Genomic DNA, 18558 nt, shown 5'->3' on the forward strand with positions numbered 1-18558 from the left:
TGCCCACATTTTCAAAGACCTTGGAGGCCTTGGAGCCAGCCTACCCCTCTCACAACAGACAGGGCCACATGTGCCAAATCCACCAGGGAACCCAAACCCCACCAAGCCACAGCCTGCCAGGGTGCCCCACCACCTTGCCCCAGCCTGAGAGTTCCCCTCAGACCCAGAAAGGGAGAGGTCCCCAGAGGCCCAGCTGGCGGGCCCTCTCCGGACTACCCCAGCCGCTCTGTCTCTGACCACCTCCCTCTGACTGCCTTTGCCTCCCTTCTCTGACCATCCTTCGTCTCCACAACCCACGGCCCCGCCATCTCTGCCCGACCCCTGGAACTGAATCCTGCAGAGGGCCCGCCCAGTGTGACTGAGATTGGCTGGACACCCTGTCCTTCTCTCCCCTCCCGTGGCTGCGTCACAACTCATGACCAGACTCAGGCACGTCTGTGCCTAGGCCCTCCCCAGTCCCTGCACCAGGCAGGGTGGGGCTCAGCCGCCTCGGGCCTGCCCGGGCAGAAGGTCTCCTGCAGCCACCAGCCTTGGGCAGGGCCTCAGGGGCACATGCTTGGACCCAGATGAGTGGGCTCCCCAGGCCAGGCCTCTCTCCTCACTAACACCCTCCTCCTTCCTAACTGGCTCCTGCCCAGTCTTAGAACACAGCCGACTGATGTTCCGCCCCACCCCTCCCAATCCACCTAGAGTCCTAGAACCAGGGGGGCCAGAGCTCAAAGGGACCTGAGGGCCTGGGTCATTCATAAGTTATCTTGCTGACGTGCTCGTGATCTTTATCGACTACTAGAACGGACATTCCAGGGGGATGGGGGGTTACGTTCACAGCCCTGACAGGGACAGGCATCTACGAGGAGTTCAGTAAATGTCTGTTGTGATTAAGTCAATCTCTCTAGGCACTGCCCACTCTGACACCCAAGGATTCTTGAATGTCCTCAAATGAAAGCCCTGGCCCCTCAATTTCAAAGCCCTTGCCCTGAGCTCAGATGTAGCTATGGAGGCCAGACCCTTAGCCAGACCCCATCCAGTGCAGGAGGCGGGGAGTACCTCTTGCCTGATGGAAGACTGACCTGGTTTCCTTGGCAACGAACTCCCTCCCATCCCCGGCCCTTGCTCACCTTGGGATGCTGCCTTCCCTCCCGCCTTCCCCTCAGACCCTCCTCGCCCCAGCCCTGCTCCTTCCTGCCCCCCCCAAACCTCTGTCACTCTCCTGCCACAGCCTGTAATTAACTTCAGTCGCTGCCAGGGCCCCCTTCTAGCCTGAGCATCGCTCCAGCAGCAGCTTCATCATTAATTAAGTTTTTTGAGGTTCAAAAGTCCTAATTACCAGCGAACATCCTCCACCCCCTTGCCTTTCCCCCCTGCCTGTTGTGCTCGCTCTCCTTCCAGCCACCTCTTCTGCTCCCTCTGCCCTTCCCGCCAGTTTCATATTCAAAGTGCACTTGGCAGGTGTCTTCCTGGCACTCCCACTTCTTCCTCACCAAGGCCCTGAGCAGTGGAGGTCAGCAGGCCCATTTTACAGATGAGGAAAACTGAGGCTTAGAGAAACAAGGGGCCTCTCCTAGGTCACACAGCTGGAAAGCACCGGTGCTGAGATTCACACCAGGCCTGCTCTCCTCTGTAACGGAGGGCCCATCTCTGCCTGTGTCTTCACCACCCCTCTCTGAGGCCTCAGCCCATCCTCAGCGTCTCTCACCTGGACCCTGCACAGTCTCCCCGATAGCTTCCAGCTCTGGTCTCTGCCCCTCCAATCTGCCCTGCACACAATCCCCAGGCACTTGCTGTGTGGCCAACACTATCCGAGCTCTTTGCAAAGTGTCACCTCATTTAATCCTCCAGCACTGTTATAAGCCCCATTTACAAGTGAGGAAACTGAGTCACAAAAGGGAACACAATTTGCCCAAGGACCACAGCTGGGAAAAGGCAGAGCTGGGATACAAAACCAGAGCTTGCTTTTCTTGCCCCCAAGCTATTTCATCACTGCCAGATTAATGTGGCTGAAGCACAACTCTGATGCTACCACTCCCCCGTTCAGAAAGCTTCCATGGCTCTCCATCACCTTCCCTGGCCTCACACTCAAGGCCTCCTACTTTCTGACCTCACTGAACTCTTCTGGCCTTACTTCCCACCAGCCTTTGCATGCATTGAACTTCTTGCTGTCCCCAAGCATACGCTTTGCATGTATTTTCTTCTACCACCTTTACTAGGCAAACTCCTACGCATCCTTCAGGTCATTTGTCACCTCTTCTTGAAGCTTCCATTGAAGCATCTTTCCCCACACACATAGCGGTGGCTCAGCACCCTCTCCGGAAGTGCTCACACCCACCTGGTCTAGCTCGTATCACAGTAATGAACTTGGCAGTAATCATGACTACTGTATGCCAGGCCCCTAGGGGCATGGCCCCAACGCTCATCACAGCCCAGTGGGGGCAGGTGGAGAAACGGTCTGGAGAGCTGGAGTGACCTGTCCAAGGTCACACAGTCAGTAAGTGGCCCAAACAGTCTGACTTAGTGGTGCGGGAGCCGCCGCCATGGGGGTGCCTCTGTGGCTCATCCCTCGAAGGGGCAGATGGAACGGCTTTCACCTCTAGATTGCTCAGCTTCAGACACTCAGAGATTCAGCCCTGCCCCGAGGCGCTGGGGGAAATCCCAGATGGCACAGCCTGGGCCCTTTCCAGGAGCCCATGAGGCTCAGAAGTCAGGCCAGAGCTGGCATCGCTGCCCATGGTTCCTGACACGCTCCCCACTGGCTTGGGGATCAAAGGCACCAGCCCTCCTTGAAGTTAAACCAGACCACATGGTGCGGGATCGGAGAACGTCAGAGGGAGTAAAGGTCGCGGGCTGAGCAACTTGGTGGCCTGGCCCAACGCCCAATGTTGCCATCATTAGTCACAAGCACTGAGGAGCTCCAAAAGCCATCAGGCAAAGATCCGGGGCTCTGGGACAATGTGAGGGAGGACAGAGGCCCAGAGAGGGTGGTAAGGGATTTCCGGGGAACAGGGCAGGCAGAGGCCTGGGTGCCAGCTCCACGAGGGCAGCGGCTTGTCAACGGCCCTGCGTTACCTCCCACAGCGAGGCTCAGGGCCCCTGTCTGGCACCCGAGGCTCTGCAGTTAGGACCCTGCCCCCTTGCCCACTTCGTCGCCCAGACTTGCATCCCTCTCTGGGTGACCTTTGTCACAGAACAACCCCATCCAGGTCCTCAGAGAGCCCCTGATCCCATCCCCCACTGCACAGAGGGGACACAGAGGGGCAGAGAGCATCCAGCAACACGGCGAACCTGGATCAGAAGTGACCCTCTGACAAGAGACTCCCCACCCACAGGGGTCCGTGAGTCACGGCTGGATTCCAAACCCTACCAAAACCCCACATGTTCCCAAACGTCCAGGCTCTGGGTGTGTAGCAGCCACTAGGCACAGGTCCCCCACCCCCGCTCCCAGCTCCACCCCCGCCCCCATCCAGGCTCTGGGTGTGTAGCAGCCACTAGGCACAGGTCCCCCACCCCCGCTCCCAGCTCCACCCCTGCCCCCATCTCAGCCCCACCTCCTGCCAGCCCCGCCTTAGGACCAGGCCCATCTCCCCGCACCCCCTGCTCTGCTCTCAGTGCCTCCTATGGCCCTCCGAACTGGGGCCTCAGAGCCCAGCAGTGAATTAATGCACACCTACTGAGCGCCTGCTGTGTGCCCGGCACCAGGTTAACAACAGCGATAATGGTAACAATGGCAAACACATCTCAAGTGTTCTTGAGTGTTTGTCTGCCAAGGAGCTTTCTAATCAAACAGCATGTATTATCTCATTTAAACCTTACATGCCAGTCCAGGCCCTCTTCCCAGGGCCCCAGAACACAGAGCCCATGTAGCCATGGACTGAGGACTGGGGGCTCGTCATCTGTGTGCAACAGGGGAAGCCCCGGTCCTTGTCAACCTCTGCCATAACAGGGTCCAGAGTTTCCCATTCTTTGGCTTTGAGGGGAAAATAAAAAAGCCACCTCACCAGCAAAGGACTGAAAATCCCAGGCTGCTGTTATCTGCAGTTTACTTAACATGACCTTGAGTAAGAATAAGAGATTCCATCACAAACCCTTTAGACAATGGCTGTCTTCCAGTGCTGAACGTTCGCTCACAGCCTTCAAATACAATCAATCAATTCAGGCCTGGCAACATGGAGAGTCGCCCTGCAACTTCAGCCAACTCCCCCCAGCTGGCAGGTACTATTGTTACCCCCATTTTACAGATAAGGAAACTGAGGCACCAGTGCTGGCTCCAGGGCTCCAGCCACAGCCACCCAGGGTCACATGGATGGTACGTGGCAAGGGCAGGATTTGAACCTGCTTCTGTTGACTCCAAACCCCCTGTTCTCGGCCACATGCTCTCTGGCCCCAAAGCACAGGGCCTGGACTGGCATGTGCTCTGTGGAGTATCTGCTTTTCCCTTCTTGCCCACATTGGCTCCTCCCGATTGGGCCTGGGTCAGCAGTGCGGGGTCAGGAAGGGGGACAGTCCACCCCCGCCATGGCTGCGAAGGAAGGACCTGTGTGCAGGAGATGGCAGGAGAAGCCAGTGAGGAGAGGGTGCCGGCCTCAAGGCCTCCAGTAAGAGCCGAGCTAGATCAGTACCATCTCCACCCCATGCCTGGCTGCTGTCTTAAGAAGGCCGGGGTGTGATCTGGGAGGACAGGGTCACCAGGGAAGCCACAATGCTGGGGGCCCCCTCAAACCTGCCACTTCCCAAAGAGAAGAACGACCAGCTGGGCAGTGTCCAAAGCCCGAGCAGGCCCCTCAGGGCAGCCTCCCTCTCCAGGAGCCAGAGCCAAGGCCTGCACAGTTACCATGGCAACCACCACCCTCCATCCTGTAGGCCCAGCTGACAGTCATGGTTTCTGTAATTTGGGGGGCTCTGGGAAGGTGGGTGGGGGGTGGGAGTGCTGGGTTTGGCTGGGGCATCCAAGTTTGTTTTAATTTTTGTCAAATCTGAAATCAGATCCACTTCCCAGGGTGCACCTCAGTTGTCTAAATAAATCAAGTGGAGGAAGGGGGCTGGGAGCTGCATCCTCCTTGACCAGGGAGGCAGGGAAAGTGGGCCAGCCCTTATACAGGATCCCTCCCATATACATCCCCAGGGAGTCCAAGGATGGGCACGCAGGCCTCGGCCCTTCATAGACCAGGGCCGGAGGTTCCAGATCCCTGTTCTTGGGCCAGCTCTTTGATCCTCTGAGGCCAGGTTCACAAGCATCCATGGAGCACCTGCTGTATACCTGGCGTGTGCATCATTGTACTGAGATGAACCAGGCTCACTCCTGCCCGGGAGATGTCCAGAGTGCTTCCATGTTCCAGGACCCGCCGTGGTGTGAGGCCACGTCGTAAAAGTGGTTACCATTTTGAATGCCAACTATGCTCCAGGTCCTGGGCTTTAAAGAGGATATCCATTCACTCATTCATTCATTCATTCGACTTGTCTTTATGATCAGCAACCACTCTGGAAAGCTGCTTGGCAGCATTTATTAAAACTAAACATTGGGGGCTTCCCTGGTGGCGCAGTGGTTGAGAGTCCGCCTGCCGATGCAGGGGACACGGGTTCGTGCCCCGGTCCGGGAAGAGGCCACATGCCACGGAGCAACTAGGCCCCACTGCAAAGAATTATCCAGTCCAAAATGTCAACTGTGCCGAGGCTGAGAAACTCTGTGGTACATCCTTTTGATGGAATACTACCCAATGATGAAAAAGAACAAACTGCTGTGGCAGCAGGGATGGAGCTGCCAGGCATAATGCTGGCAACAGGAGCCAGATGCCAAAGAGCAAAGAGTGTCCAAATCCAGTTACACGAAGTGAAAACCCAGGCAAAGCAAACCAATAGGGAAGGAGGTCAGAACGGCGGTAATTCTGGGGGAGAGTCCATCGCAGGTGGGGGTGAGGGAGCTTGCGGGGCTGAAGATGTTCTTCTTGGCCTGAGTGGGGTCACAGCAGTGTGTGTATATGGAAAAATGCCTTGAGCTGGACATTAAGATTTGTGAGCTCTACTGCAAGCACACTTTATCTCATTAAAAAGTGTAACAAAAAATGATAAAGAATCACAGCTATAAGGAAAAATAAAATGCAACAATTAAAAAAACACAAGCACCTGCTGGGGCACCAGCTGTGATAGACCCCCAGGGCACCTTCACCACAGCCCTGCAAGAGTAGGGTGCCATCCTTGTTCCACAGACTTGCCCAAAGCCACAACAAGGGACAGAACCAGATTTGAACCTCACACCATTCCGTCTTTGTTTAAGGATTTGTTCTGTGCAAACCCACGGCAGCCTTGGGAGACAGGCACGGCAGACATCAACACACCCACTTAACAGATATGAAAATGAAGGTCCAGAGACTGCAGGACTTGCCCAAGGTGTCACAGTTGTTGAGCTGAGGCAGAAAATTGTTCCACAAAGTGAAGAGACCCGCTGGGCAGATGGTCCTAGGCCTCTCTCCACTCACATGCCTCTAGCAACAGGGAGCTCCCCACATGACACACAGCCCTGCCCAGGCTGATTGGTTCTGGTTATAAGCTATGGAGCCTCAGTGGGCTGAGATCCTTTAGAAGGAGTGAGCTCTCCTTTTCTTGTCCCTGCCCCCAAGCCCACTTCTTAGAGTCCCTGTAATTTGACAACTCATTGAATTTGGCCAAAGTCTCTGATTCCCAGATGCCCAGCAGGCCTCCATGCCCAGTGCAGACAGCTGGAGTGGGGGAGGCAATGGTGAGGGAACTGGGGCCGTCAGCTTGGAAGAAAACCTGGGGCGGATGGTCCACAGGAAAGAAGCTCCAGCCAAGTACACTCTCCAGACGTCACACCTCAGCCATCACTGAAGAGAAAAGGGCAGGGAAGGCCCCTGGGGGTCCAGGGTGCCATTGTCTGTGAGCTGCCCCAGCCTCAGGAGCCCATCCACAAAGAAGGTGCACTGCAGGGGAGCCTCCTGGAGTCCTAGGCAGTGGGTGTGGATGCCTCCCCTGGACCCTCCCAGCAGCTTGGACGTCCCCCTGATGACGGTGTGGTCTGTCCTAGCCTCCCGCCCCCAACCAGGCTGTGCTCTCCAAGGGCAGAGCATATCCAACCCTCTCTGTGTCCAGAGGCCCACCTGGAGCAGCAGCTCAGGGGTATCTGCAGCCTCAGGAGGGAGTGAGGTCCCCGTCACTTGGAGGCATCAAGGAGGCTAAGGAGGGACTTCTACACCAGAGGGATCTGCAGCCTCCCTCCCCACCCTGAACTCCCCCTCCTCTCCTTTCTAACATCCATCACTCACTATTCATATATTCAGCCCCTCTTCACTGAGGGTCCCCTCTGTCTGGCCCACAGTGGCTCCGGGAACCCCAAATAAAGAAGACATGCCCTCCAGAAACCATGAGCAAACACTCCATGGAGACACAGACGGAGAAGGTGAGGGCTGGACAGAGGGTGATGACAATCTCCCTCAGCCTCCTGGGGGCCTGTCCCCACCACACATCTCCCGTGCCTGCCCCTGACCACCCACGTACACACGTTCACGTGTGCACTCCCATGGAGCCCCGTAGCCCCTCCCGCACGTACACGCTCTAACTCGCGTGCGCACCATCCTCCACACCCCCCAGGCAGCAGCCCTGGGCACGGCTGACCTACTCTCTCCCTGGGGAAGCTCATGAGCCCTTTCTCAGAATGTTTTTAAGTGCAAAACTGTTCTTAAAAGAATGCTTAGTATTAGAAAGGAAGGAAGCCAGCTCTGTTAAAATAGTTGTCAAAATATTTTTTAGAAAAACAAATTCGTGATGGGGGTGTGTTTCGTTATCAACACAACGAATAAACAGAGCTGGGGCGGGTCTGATACCGTCTGCCTGGGAAGCAGGGATGAATGTCAATGACATTCTGAGAGCTCTACAACGACCATGATGTGGCACGGAAATATTAAATATCGGTGACTGCTACTGGTGACAGTTGCAAGAACTGCCAGTAACCCCACAGTGCTTGGTTGCCTCCATTCATAATAGATAGAAATGCTCCATTTCAGTCAGAAGTCAGTGAAAACAAACATGCAACTTGTCCCCATCCAAGTTCACAAACCTTAGTTTAAGACCCTCGTTCTAGAAACTTTCTCCTCCTGGGCGCTGGGGACACCACAAGCCCCTGAGCAGATGCCCTTCCTGCTTCGTGGACTCCACCCCTTGAATGCTGGCCCTTCTCAGGCTCCCCAGTCCCCGATGTCCCTTCTCCATCCCCTGACCCCACACCCTCTCCCAGAGCCTTGACAACCGTCCCTGGGCTGACCAGGTCCTGTCTGGTCCTGGTCAGGGACGCTGACAGGGTCAGAGTCAACCCTCAATACAGGGTTGAGCTGGGGATTCAGCATCTGCCAAACAAGTGAATGGATGAATGGGTGAATGGATTGACAGATGGGTAGGTAGGAGGGTGGGGGTGGGGCCTTTGGGTAGTTGGACAAATGGATGATTGAATGAGTAGATGGTTGGGAAGATGGGTGAATGAATGCATGGATGTAAGAGTTGGATGGATAGGTGGGTGGGTGGGCAGATAAATGGATGCAGAGATGAAAAGATGGATGCATGGATGGGTGGATGGATGGATGAGTGGGTGGGTAGATGAACGGATGGATGAGTGGGTGGGTAGATGAACGGATGGATGAGTGAGTGGGTAGATGGACAGATGGATGAGTGGGTGGGTGGATGGATGGATGGAGTAAAGAAAGGTGGGTGGGGAGATGGGTAGGTGGGTGCATGGGTGAATGGGGGACAGATGGATGGGTGGGCATATGGGAGGGTGATTGGGAATGTGACTCTTTAGTAAATGGCAGCTCCAGGACTCAAACCCAAGTCTACGGGACCACAGGAAACCCTTCCGGTTGGGACTCAGCACCATCCTCGACTCCTCTTTGAGGGATTCCCACCCTCAGTCTCAGCCCTCCTCCTCACAAGACCCTCAACTCCGTTCTTTCTTGGAGCTTCAAGAGATCTCAGGGACCACCTAGGCCAGCGCTTCTGAGCCTCAGCATTATTGACATTTGGGGCTGGATAATTCTTTGCTGTGGGAGGCTGTCCTGTGCGTTGTAGGATGTTTGACCTTTATCCACTGGAAATCAGTAGCACACCCTCCCCAGGCTGTGACAGCCAAAAGCATCTCCAGACATTGCCAAATGTGGCCCGAGGGCAAAATCACTCCCGACTGAAAAAACACAGTTGATACAACTCCACCTTCCCTCACCAACAATTTTAGGGATGAGAAAACTGAGACGCAGACAGGAGGAGTGGCCGGCCTGAGGTCACGGGGCTTGCACGTGGACTCGGCCTCTCTCCCGAGCCCAGCGCCTCCACAATCATACAGCACGTCACCATCAGCCGAGCCTTCTCCTGCTTTCTCACCTAGATGAGCCAGATGGAAACCGGCGCCCAGAGAGGTCCAGTTGTTTGCTCAGTATCACACAGCAGTAAGCACCAGTGTCAGGATTTGAACTTGGGGAGAGACGAGGGAGACAGGGGAGCAGAGCACAGCTCCACAGGGCAGCTGGGGTCGGAAATGTGGAAGGCAGCCCTATAGGAGAGCTGGAGGGAGCTGAGCAGGAAGACATTCTGGCTGATTAAAAAGACATATCGATTTCTCTCCAAGGGAAACAAACAGGGCCAGTTGTCTCCCCACAGGACCATGACGCGGTCTGAGGGAGGCGACAGGTCAAAGTTGGCTTCTGACACGAAGCTGCAGCCCAGGCAAGACTAATGAGTAAAAATCCAATCACATTTTAAATGCCCCAGGAGGGGGCTGACTCTTCATCAGCCGGCCCTCTTTCTAATCCTCCTGCTGTGCATCAGTCACAAGGAGGCTTCCCCTGGTCTGGGCTCTCGGGCTTCACAGGGCCGGTGCACAGGCTGTCCCCCAACCCGGCTCCGCCACCGCCAGCCTGGGTGGCCCGCACGAGCTGGCCTCGACTAGCAAACGGGCGATCTCGAGGAGGGCACTGAGCTGCACCCAGCGCGGGGGAGGCCCTTAGGGGACGCAGCACCCGCTCCGGCACAGCCTTCCAGAAGCGTCCTTGAACGCTCAGCCTCCACTACTGTCTTCTCCCTACCCACACCCCAGGCTATAATCAGCAGCCCTGGCGACCCCAGCTTGGCTTGGAGCCTTTGACCAGGCTGTTTCCTCAACTGGGATGCCATGCCCCTCTGCCCACTTCCCATCAAAGTCTCTCCTGCCCTGCTTTTTCTCCACTGACGGCTCCTGCTGCATCCCCGGTCAGGACAGGCTGACCACTGCAGCCTCCTGGTGCCCTCAGCCCCTCAGGGTCCCTTTGCCCGGTCTTTACCCCATTTTTCTTCACTGGAGTATGATTCGGGTGCAGCTCTCTGCCTCCCCCATCAGGCTGGGGACTCCTAGGGGTCACTGCTGGGTTCCAGGCCTGGTACACGGTGGTCCCACCCAACATGGATGAACAGCCCTGGGGGCACCTCCACTCAAGTCTGGAACAGTGTCCAACACTACTGAAGCTGGGCTTCGATAAACACTTGTTGAATCAATCAATCAATCAATCAATCAATCATCAATCAATCTTCATTATAGGTGCCTCCTGCTTGGTCTGCAGACCTTAGTCTCTCTCCCTCAAGCATCCTCCATTCTGCTCCAGGAGGGACCATTCTAATAAATGAAATTACTCATGTCCTATCCCTGCTGGACCCCCTTAAATGGGTCCCCAGTGCCCACAAGACGGAGAGCAAGCTCTAACCTGACAATTCATACCTGGCTATCCAGCCCCTGCCTCACACTGTTACAGCCACACTAAACTCCTCTCTGTTCTCTACACTATTCCCTCTGCCTAAAATACCATCCTTCAACTCCTACTCATGCAAGACCCAGGCCAAATGTCCCCCCTCCAGGTAGGCTTCACTAATGCTCCCAGGCTGGGTCAGGGGCAGCTTTTGCACCTGTAGCTCTCTTTCTTTCTTTTTTTTTTTTTTTTGGTTGCGTTGGGTCTTCGTTGCTGCTCACAGGCTTTCTCTAGTTGCGGTGAGCGGAGGCTACTCTTCATTGCGGTGCGTGAGGTTCTCATTGCAGTGGCTTCTCTTGTTGCAGAGCACGGACTCTAGGCTCGTGGGCTTCAGTACTTGTGGCACGTGGGCTCAGTAGTTGTGGCTCACGGGCTCTAGAGCACAGGCTCAGTAGTTGTGGCACACGGGCTTAGTTGCTCCGCGGCATGTGGGATCTTCCCGGACCAGGACCATGTCCCCTGCACTGGCAGACGTATTCTTAACCACTGCGCCACCAGGGAAGCCCCCTGTAGCTCTCTTTATATATAAATCTCCAGGTGACAGTACCTGAGATTGCCCTGTGAGTCAGGCTCTCCCTGGCCCAGCCAGGCTCCTCTAACTGGCCATCCAGTCTACCCTGCTGACCAATGAGCGTGCAGCATCCACTCTGACTACTGTGAACATCCCCAGGGCATAACTTGATGCTGACTTTTAGTTCTGAGAAAAACAACCTTCTCTACACCAGATGGAGGGAAACGGACAATTTCCCAGACATGTGTTGCTTCTTCCAGCGACACTTGCCGTCTGTCTGGGCATTCCGCTTGGACCAGGGCTGAAGGAGAAGGGGACACCTTCTCCGAAAGAACCCCTTCCCTGGCTGCGAGCAGCCCCTGGCCTGAGAGTCCTGGGCTCCGGTCTGCCCTGGCTTTGCCGACTACTCAACATGTGACCTCGGGCCGTTCACGCTCCCTTCCTTGGCCTCAGTCTCCCCAGCTGTAGAATGGGGAGTTAGCACACTCCCAGCCCTGCCACTGCATGGGAGGAGCTGAGAGTATCTGAGAGGTCATGGTGAGTGGGAAAGTACTTTGTAAACCGGAAAGTGATGAGCAAGCCCATCTGTGCCAGGCCTGGGCATTGGAGGCACAGAGTAAAGTGAGAGCCACAGGTCCAGCCCTCTGGGGCCTCACGCCTGGAGGAGGTGACAAGGCCAGCAACAAACAATTCCCTGAGGCAGGAGGAAACTAAGAAAGGGAAGGACTGATAAAAGGCTAAGGGAGCCTAGAGAGGAAAAAGCTGAGATCCAGGAAAACTTCCTGTAGGTGGCGGCCAGGAAGCTGGGGCTGGTGGGGCTGGCAGGATTTGGCACCATGGAGATGGGGGAGAGGGCATTGTGGGGGCAGACCCAGCAGAAGCAAAGTCAGGGAAGCAGGGGTGTCAGGAAACACCAGCAGCTTGTTTGGGCTTCAGAGCAGAGTGCGAGCAGGGAAATAGCAGAAAGACAGCTGGAGGCGAACCAGGTGGATCATGGAAGGCCCTGGATCCAGGCTAAGCAAAACTATTCTGGGCGTGACAGGGAGCCGCTGAAGGTTTTTGAGTGAGGAATGAATAAGCAAACAAATGGAAGCAGGCAGGCAGGGAGGGAGGAAACAATACCTGACAAATGACAAACCGCTTCCATGCTGGGAGCCCCAGGACCCCCTGATGGTGAAGGTGAGTGGGGAGGAGAGAGGGGGTCCAGGGGAGAGGCACTCATCCGAGGTTGCCGAGCTTTAGGCTCCTGGTTGGGTGCTCTTTCCACTGTGCAGGGAAGAAAAGGGAGGGTGACGCCAGCTGTCAGTGGGGCAGGAGGGATGAGATCCCCGGAGCCACCTGCTTAGACAGGAAGAGGTGGAGGAACGCAAGGCCAGATTTCCCAAGGGCCCAGACACCGGGAAAGGGCTCAGGACAGGAGGGGTGGGGGTTAGACTAAGGAGGACTTCCTGATAGTCAAGAGCCCTCAGAGGCCCTAAAGGTCCTTATCAGGAGGCCCAAGGCCCCGTCTGGTGCAGCAGGACTGAGAGGTAGCCCTCCAGAGGCAGGGGGATGGACTAAATGACCAGAGCAGGGGAGCAGGGCGATGGGAGAGGGGACTTCCTGCTGGTGACGGGCCCGTTTCTCTCCCCATGGTTAGGGCTTTGCAGGTTTTCCCCAATCTCACTCCCCAGCCATCATGCCCTCTTCCCACCTCTGCCCGGCAGGAGCCCGCACATTCCCACCCCAGCCAACACCACTCTCCCTGGCAGCCCAGCCCACAACCTTCTCAGACCATCATCAAAGACGCGGGGCCCAGCTCCCTGCCAGCCTTCAGGACGCTTGTCCTGAGCCAGGGCACCCAAGCCACCCTAACCCTGAAACCTCCATCATCAGCTCCAGTGTGCACAGAGCTGTCACTCTGCACTTAACAGTTTGCCCGGTCGGTCAATGCTTGCCCTGGAATTCTCAGTGGACCCCCTGACGTACCCAACTGGTCGGGGGGGCGGCGCGGGGGGTGTCGCAGAGGCTCCCATTTCACAGATGAGCAAACAGAGGCTCAGCAAAGACAAAGGCCTCTCGGCCAAGAAGCCAGGAGCAGGTCATCATTCACACTCAACCAAGCCACAGTCCCGGCAGTCACCTCAAAGTCCTCTCCTTCCAACACCAACCCCAAAGCAGCCACACCTTCACTCGGACCCCCCTCTCCAGGCCCCACCAGCACCCTGGGCCACTATCATCCCTTGTCACCATCCCACAGGTCCCCTCCAATGATGGTCTCCTGGCTGACGTCTCTCCGAGGGAGCCAGAGTGACCCTCTCCTGCCCAAAACGGCCATAGCTGTCCTCTGCACGTGCCTGGTACACGGCACACATTCAGTAAACGCTTGTTCACCAAGCTCATGAATGGGTGAGTGAAGGATGGATGAACAAGATCCCTTTCACCCCCAGAACCAACACACTGAACCCTCACAATGAACAGCACAAGGCTTGGCACCGCAGGGCTATGATGAGACCCTGGGCCCTTCCCTATTCCTGCCCAGTGATGACCCAGGTCAGACGGTCTGCAAGGCGGGGGTCTCAGCCAGGTGGACTTCAAAGCAAGAGCACCCACAGACCCCATCCTAGCAGCAGAGGGTCCCCCGGCAGGGGACCAGAAGCAAACAGAAGTGGGACAGAGCGGCAGATGAGAATCAGGACCACAGCCATGAAAGCACAGAGCGATTGAGCCCACCCACAAGGAACACAGAGCCCCGCCCCCACAGACACCACTGCGATGCTTCCTGACAAAGGCGGCAGGGAAATGGGCACCCCAGGCAGCCTCTCCTGACTTCACTGCCCAAGTATCCCCAACCTGCAGACAGGGAGACTGAGGGCAAGAGAGGGGAAGTGACTTATCCAAGGTCACTGGCAGCTGGCAGCTCCCTGCTCCCAGCCCAGGCTGGCGCCCTCCCCATGCCCAGCAGAGAGGCAGCCTTCACAGCCCGCCAGCTTCCACCATGCATGGCTGGTTCGTGCATGGCTGGTTCGGGCCTTGGCAGAAGCGCTGACTCAGTGCTGGCTGGCACAGGGGAGACAGCAGCCAGGAGCATGCCGGAAGGCAGGGGGCTGTGAACTCCTCCAGGGGGCAGCCCCTGGCAGGGCACAGTGAGGTGGCTCCCGAAGGTAGACACTGGAACCCAGGAAGACCCTTGCCCGGCCACCTGGGACTGCAAAGAAAGTGTCCCTGCTCCCATGGAGTGGGGAGAACCCCGTCTCCAGGCTCCGCAGGGGGCAGCCACGTCCTGGATAAAAGCTGAGCCTGGGGATTCAGAAAAATTGAGGATTTCACGCCAGCTTTACTATATCCTGGCTGCACAACCTGGATAAAAGTTACTCAGCCTCAGGCTTCCCTGGTGGCGTAGTGGTTGAGAATCTGCCTGCTAATGCAGGGGACATGGGTTCGAGCCCTGGTCTGGGAGGATCCCACATGCCGCGGAGCGACTACGCACGTGAGCCACAACTACTGAGCCTGCACGTCTGGAGCCTGTGCTCCGCAACAAGAGAGGCCGCGATAGTGAGAGGCCCGCGGACGGCAATGAAGAGTGGCCCCCGCTTGCCATAACTAGAGAAAGCCCTCGCACAGAAACGAAGACCCTACACAGCCCCAAATAAATAAATAAATAAATAAATAAATAAATAAATAAAGTTACTCAGCCTCTCTGAGCCTCTGCCAGCACCTACCTCTTGAGGTGGTTATAAGGTTACAATAAGCTCTTGTTATTATCGTTCCTGAGCCCTCCTCTATGCTGGACACATGGCTGGGTGCTTTGCAGGAATCATCTCTAATCATCTTTAATCGTCCCATTACAGAGATGAGAAAACTAAAGCTCGGGGAAGGGAAACTAGAGTGAGTACAGCCCACCACTGGCCCTTCTCCCACATGCAGCCAGTTACACGCCTAAGAAAGGCTCTCAAAGTCTAATCTAGGGTGGAAAATAGGTTTCCAACTGATTAGTCATGCTGCCACGGGTGCCCTGATGGAGGATGCTGTTATCGATTAGCAATGTCTGCACGGATGAGGGCATGGGTACTAGCAGCGTAACTGGCACAAATGTACCTAAATCACAGAGATAGAATCTGATTTTCCCTGGAAACAATGTCCTCTGAAGGCATTATGTTCTACCTAAAGACTTGATGCCCAATGTCTTATTGAATCTACCACGAGCAGTGTTTACTCAGCTGTATGTGAGGGCTCTGTTCACCTTTTGGGCACAGGTAATAAGAGTGATAACCACACGTGTGGCAGTTTTTCGAGTTTACAAAGGTCCATTTTCGCATTACGTACTGCTTTGGTCTTCATTGCAGTCCTGTGAAATGGGTAAATACCACCACCATTTAACAGGTGGAGAAACGGGATCAGTGAGGCTAAGAAACTGGCTTATGGTCACACAGCAAACAACAGGCAGAACCAGCCCATGGGTCTGTCTCACCCTGGTTCCCAATGCTTTCCACACACCACCTACCCATGTGTCAGCACCATGGGAAAAACAAACAAACAGCACCATGGACCCCTTGACATTTCAGACCCAGTGTCCTCCCTGCTGAAACCCGGCTGACAGTGCATGCTCAAGGCCCAGGCTGGGCAGGCATGGAGTGGTGCTGACATTTGGGTGAGCGGACATTTCCCACCCCAGCTCACCAGGTCGTGGAGGGTCCCAGCAGCCTCCTGGCTCTCCAGTGAGTCAGGTGGTGACTCAGGGCCTACCTCTGAGCCAGGGTCCCTCAGCTCCAGGGACACTGGTGCTCAGAACAGTCTGTCTGGGGCAGACCTCCCACACTGCCCTGCCCCCTCCCAGGCCTGCTGGTCCTGGTAGCCATTCCCGCTGGCCTGACCCTGATGCCTACATGTCCACCCATGTTCCTTCGGGTTCTTGATGGGGAGCAGAATCCTGCAACATCTGGAAATGCGAAGGGTCATTTTTGGTTGTCACAATGATTGAGGGCCACTACCTACCAATATTTAGGGACCAGGACAGAACACCAAGTGTCCTGTACTGTGCAAGACAGCTCAGACCACAAAACACTGTCACACCCAAAGTGCCAACCATGCCCGCATTAAGGAGTACTACTGCCCCCTCCCTGAGCTCCCTCCCAAGGACGAGGGGCGGGAGGGAGGTTTCTGGCCAAGGAATAATCCTGGAACCCTCAGCACCTGATCAATGACATCCCCCTCCCCCCCCACCCCAAGACCCGAAAGCCCAGCCTGAGTGCCCCATGATTAAGCCTCCGCTCCATTCACTACTGGAGACCCAGTGAGGACACTGCCAACACGTCCCCAGCGAACACTACAGGAGCACCCGTGGTGCGCCAGGCACTGTGCTGGGTGCTGGGGTCCCGCAATGAACAAGACAGGCTCGGTCTGTGTCCTGGTCACCTGATAGCACCCTGGAGGAGGCAAGTGTTAGATTCAGAATAACATACTGGCTAAAACGGAAGGGCTAATAAAACGGAGGGGCTAAGGGGGAATCACAGAGGCCTTCCCTGAGGAGGTGGCACTTAATTGTGATTTGAAGGATGCAACAAAGGACCTAGCCAGGTGAAGAGGAAAGGAAAGCATTTCGAGAGGAAGAGCATGTGAGAAGGCCCTGAGGCCTGGAAGAGCTCAGGAAGCAGAGCGAGGTAAGCGAGGCCGTGCTTAGGGGCCTGGTTAGGATTTTGCTCTGCTCCTGCAGGGCAATGGAAACAGGAAAGGGTCTTGAGCAGGGGTGACCCGAGCAGACGAGAGGCAGCAGGTGGATGCAGGAAGAACTGTAGGAGGCAAGGTGGGTGGAGCCTCGCCCTGCGTGCTGGGGTCAACTGTCTCTGGTCCAGGCCCCTGGGCTCCCCATCAGGCTCTCATAACCCCTGTAGTCACCACCCACCAAATGGCTCAGCCACTGGGAGCTGGGTCACGGGCCAGGGTCTGACTTAACTCTGCCTCCTCAGTCCCAGTGCAGACCTGAGGTTCACACCTGAGGGCTTCCTGAGCCAGCGAGACACTGCACTGACCCCCACGGTCATCAGTAACTTCCAGAACATTCACATCAGCAGGACACCAGGTCCTCACCCACCCGAGCTCCACGGCCCGAGGAAGGTGTCCCCTGACCCAGCACGAAAGTTGGCTCACCACCACCAGAGCCCTGCAGCCTCAGGCCTCCTGACCAGAGGGAACAGCGGGGCCCCCGGCAGGACCCAGACAAACCCAGGCCATACAAAGGATATGGGTTGCACACCATCTTGATGCACCAGTTCCGGGGGGTGGTGGTCTGTCGCAGGCAGAAGAAGGCAACGGGCGCCAGGTCTGGGTGAGGGACGTCTGGATCAACTCTGTCCAGGGGCTCCTCCGGGCCTGGAGGGGAGGGAGGGGGGCTCTGGGGCCCGGGCTGCTCCGTGACTCCTGGCTCAGCTGCCGGGGCTGCGGCAGGGGAGGAGGGCAGTGGGGAGCTCTCGGCCATGTCGGCACTGAGCAGGGAGCCCTGCGGAAGAAAAAGAGATGGCACTTGGCGGGGGACAAGCTTGGCACCCATTCCGCGACCCGCCTCCCCTGACAAGGGGACATGGCTCAGACAGCCCAGCCTCAGGCCCCTCGGCCTCACTCTGGCTGTGAGGATTAGGAAAGAGCTGGTGGTCCTGGGGCAGGTCTGGTCAACCTTGCTGAGCCTCAGTTTGGGGAGATGAAAAGTGGGGAGAACAAAACATTCTTAGAGTATACTTGTGATATTGTTGTGAGTTGTTGGTAGGTTGGTTGGTTTTTTTCAATGAGACTAGAGTTGTGTATTTATTGCATCATCGAAGTAAAGAAAACTTGCAGGAAAAAGGTGAAAGTGATCATAGAGACAGACATTACTGCCAGGATGATGTGTGTTACAAAGCAGAGGTTGGGGTGCCGTGGGACCAGATACCAGCGTACCTGGGCAAGCCAGGATGGAATCAGGGCAGACTTCCCCGAGGAAGTGACATCTGAGACGAGACTCACAGCTGAGGCCAGAGGCGCCCCCACCCACTGCCCCACAAAACTGAGAACCCAGAGCCCTCACACACCAACCTCTCTGCTTTACAGATGGAGAAGCTGAGGCTCAGAGAAGGGACAGGATGGACACACAGCCAGGTAACAGCAGAGACAGAGCTCTACCAGGGCTGGATTCCTGGGTGTGTCACCTGGGCACCCACCCACGGCAGCACTCAGAAGGGCCCCGTGCTTGGTTTAAAGCCCGGCTGTCACCAACTTGAAATCCTTAATACTTTTTGACCAAGGGTCCCACATTCTCATTTTGCGCTGGGC

General features: G+C 56.2%; 1 protein-coding gene across 1 annotated transcript in view; it reads right to left on the reverse strand.

Moving 5' to 3' along the window:
- The window catches only part of CACNA1I (calcium voltage-gated channel subunit alpha1 I), a 108347-nt gene extending 90616 nt beyond the window's left edge, over nucleotides 1–17731 (reverse strand). The window contains 1 exon segment of the mRNA XM_007454105.1: nucleotides 17348–17731. Coding sequence (XP_007454167.1) covers nucleotides 17348–17731 — 384 coding nt within the window.
- Nucleotides 17732–18558: the final 827 nt, after the last annotated feature.

The sequence above is a fragment of the Lipotes vexillifer genome, unplaced genomic scaffold (genome assembly GCF_000442215.2).
Source record: "Lipotes vexillifer unplaced genomic scaffold, Lipotes_vexillifer_v1.1 scaffold382, whole genome shotgun sequence".
NCBI lineage: Eukaryota > Metazoa > Chordata > Mammalia > Artiodactyla > Lipotidae > Lipotes > Lipotes vexillifer.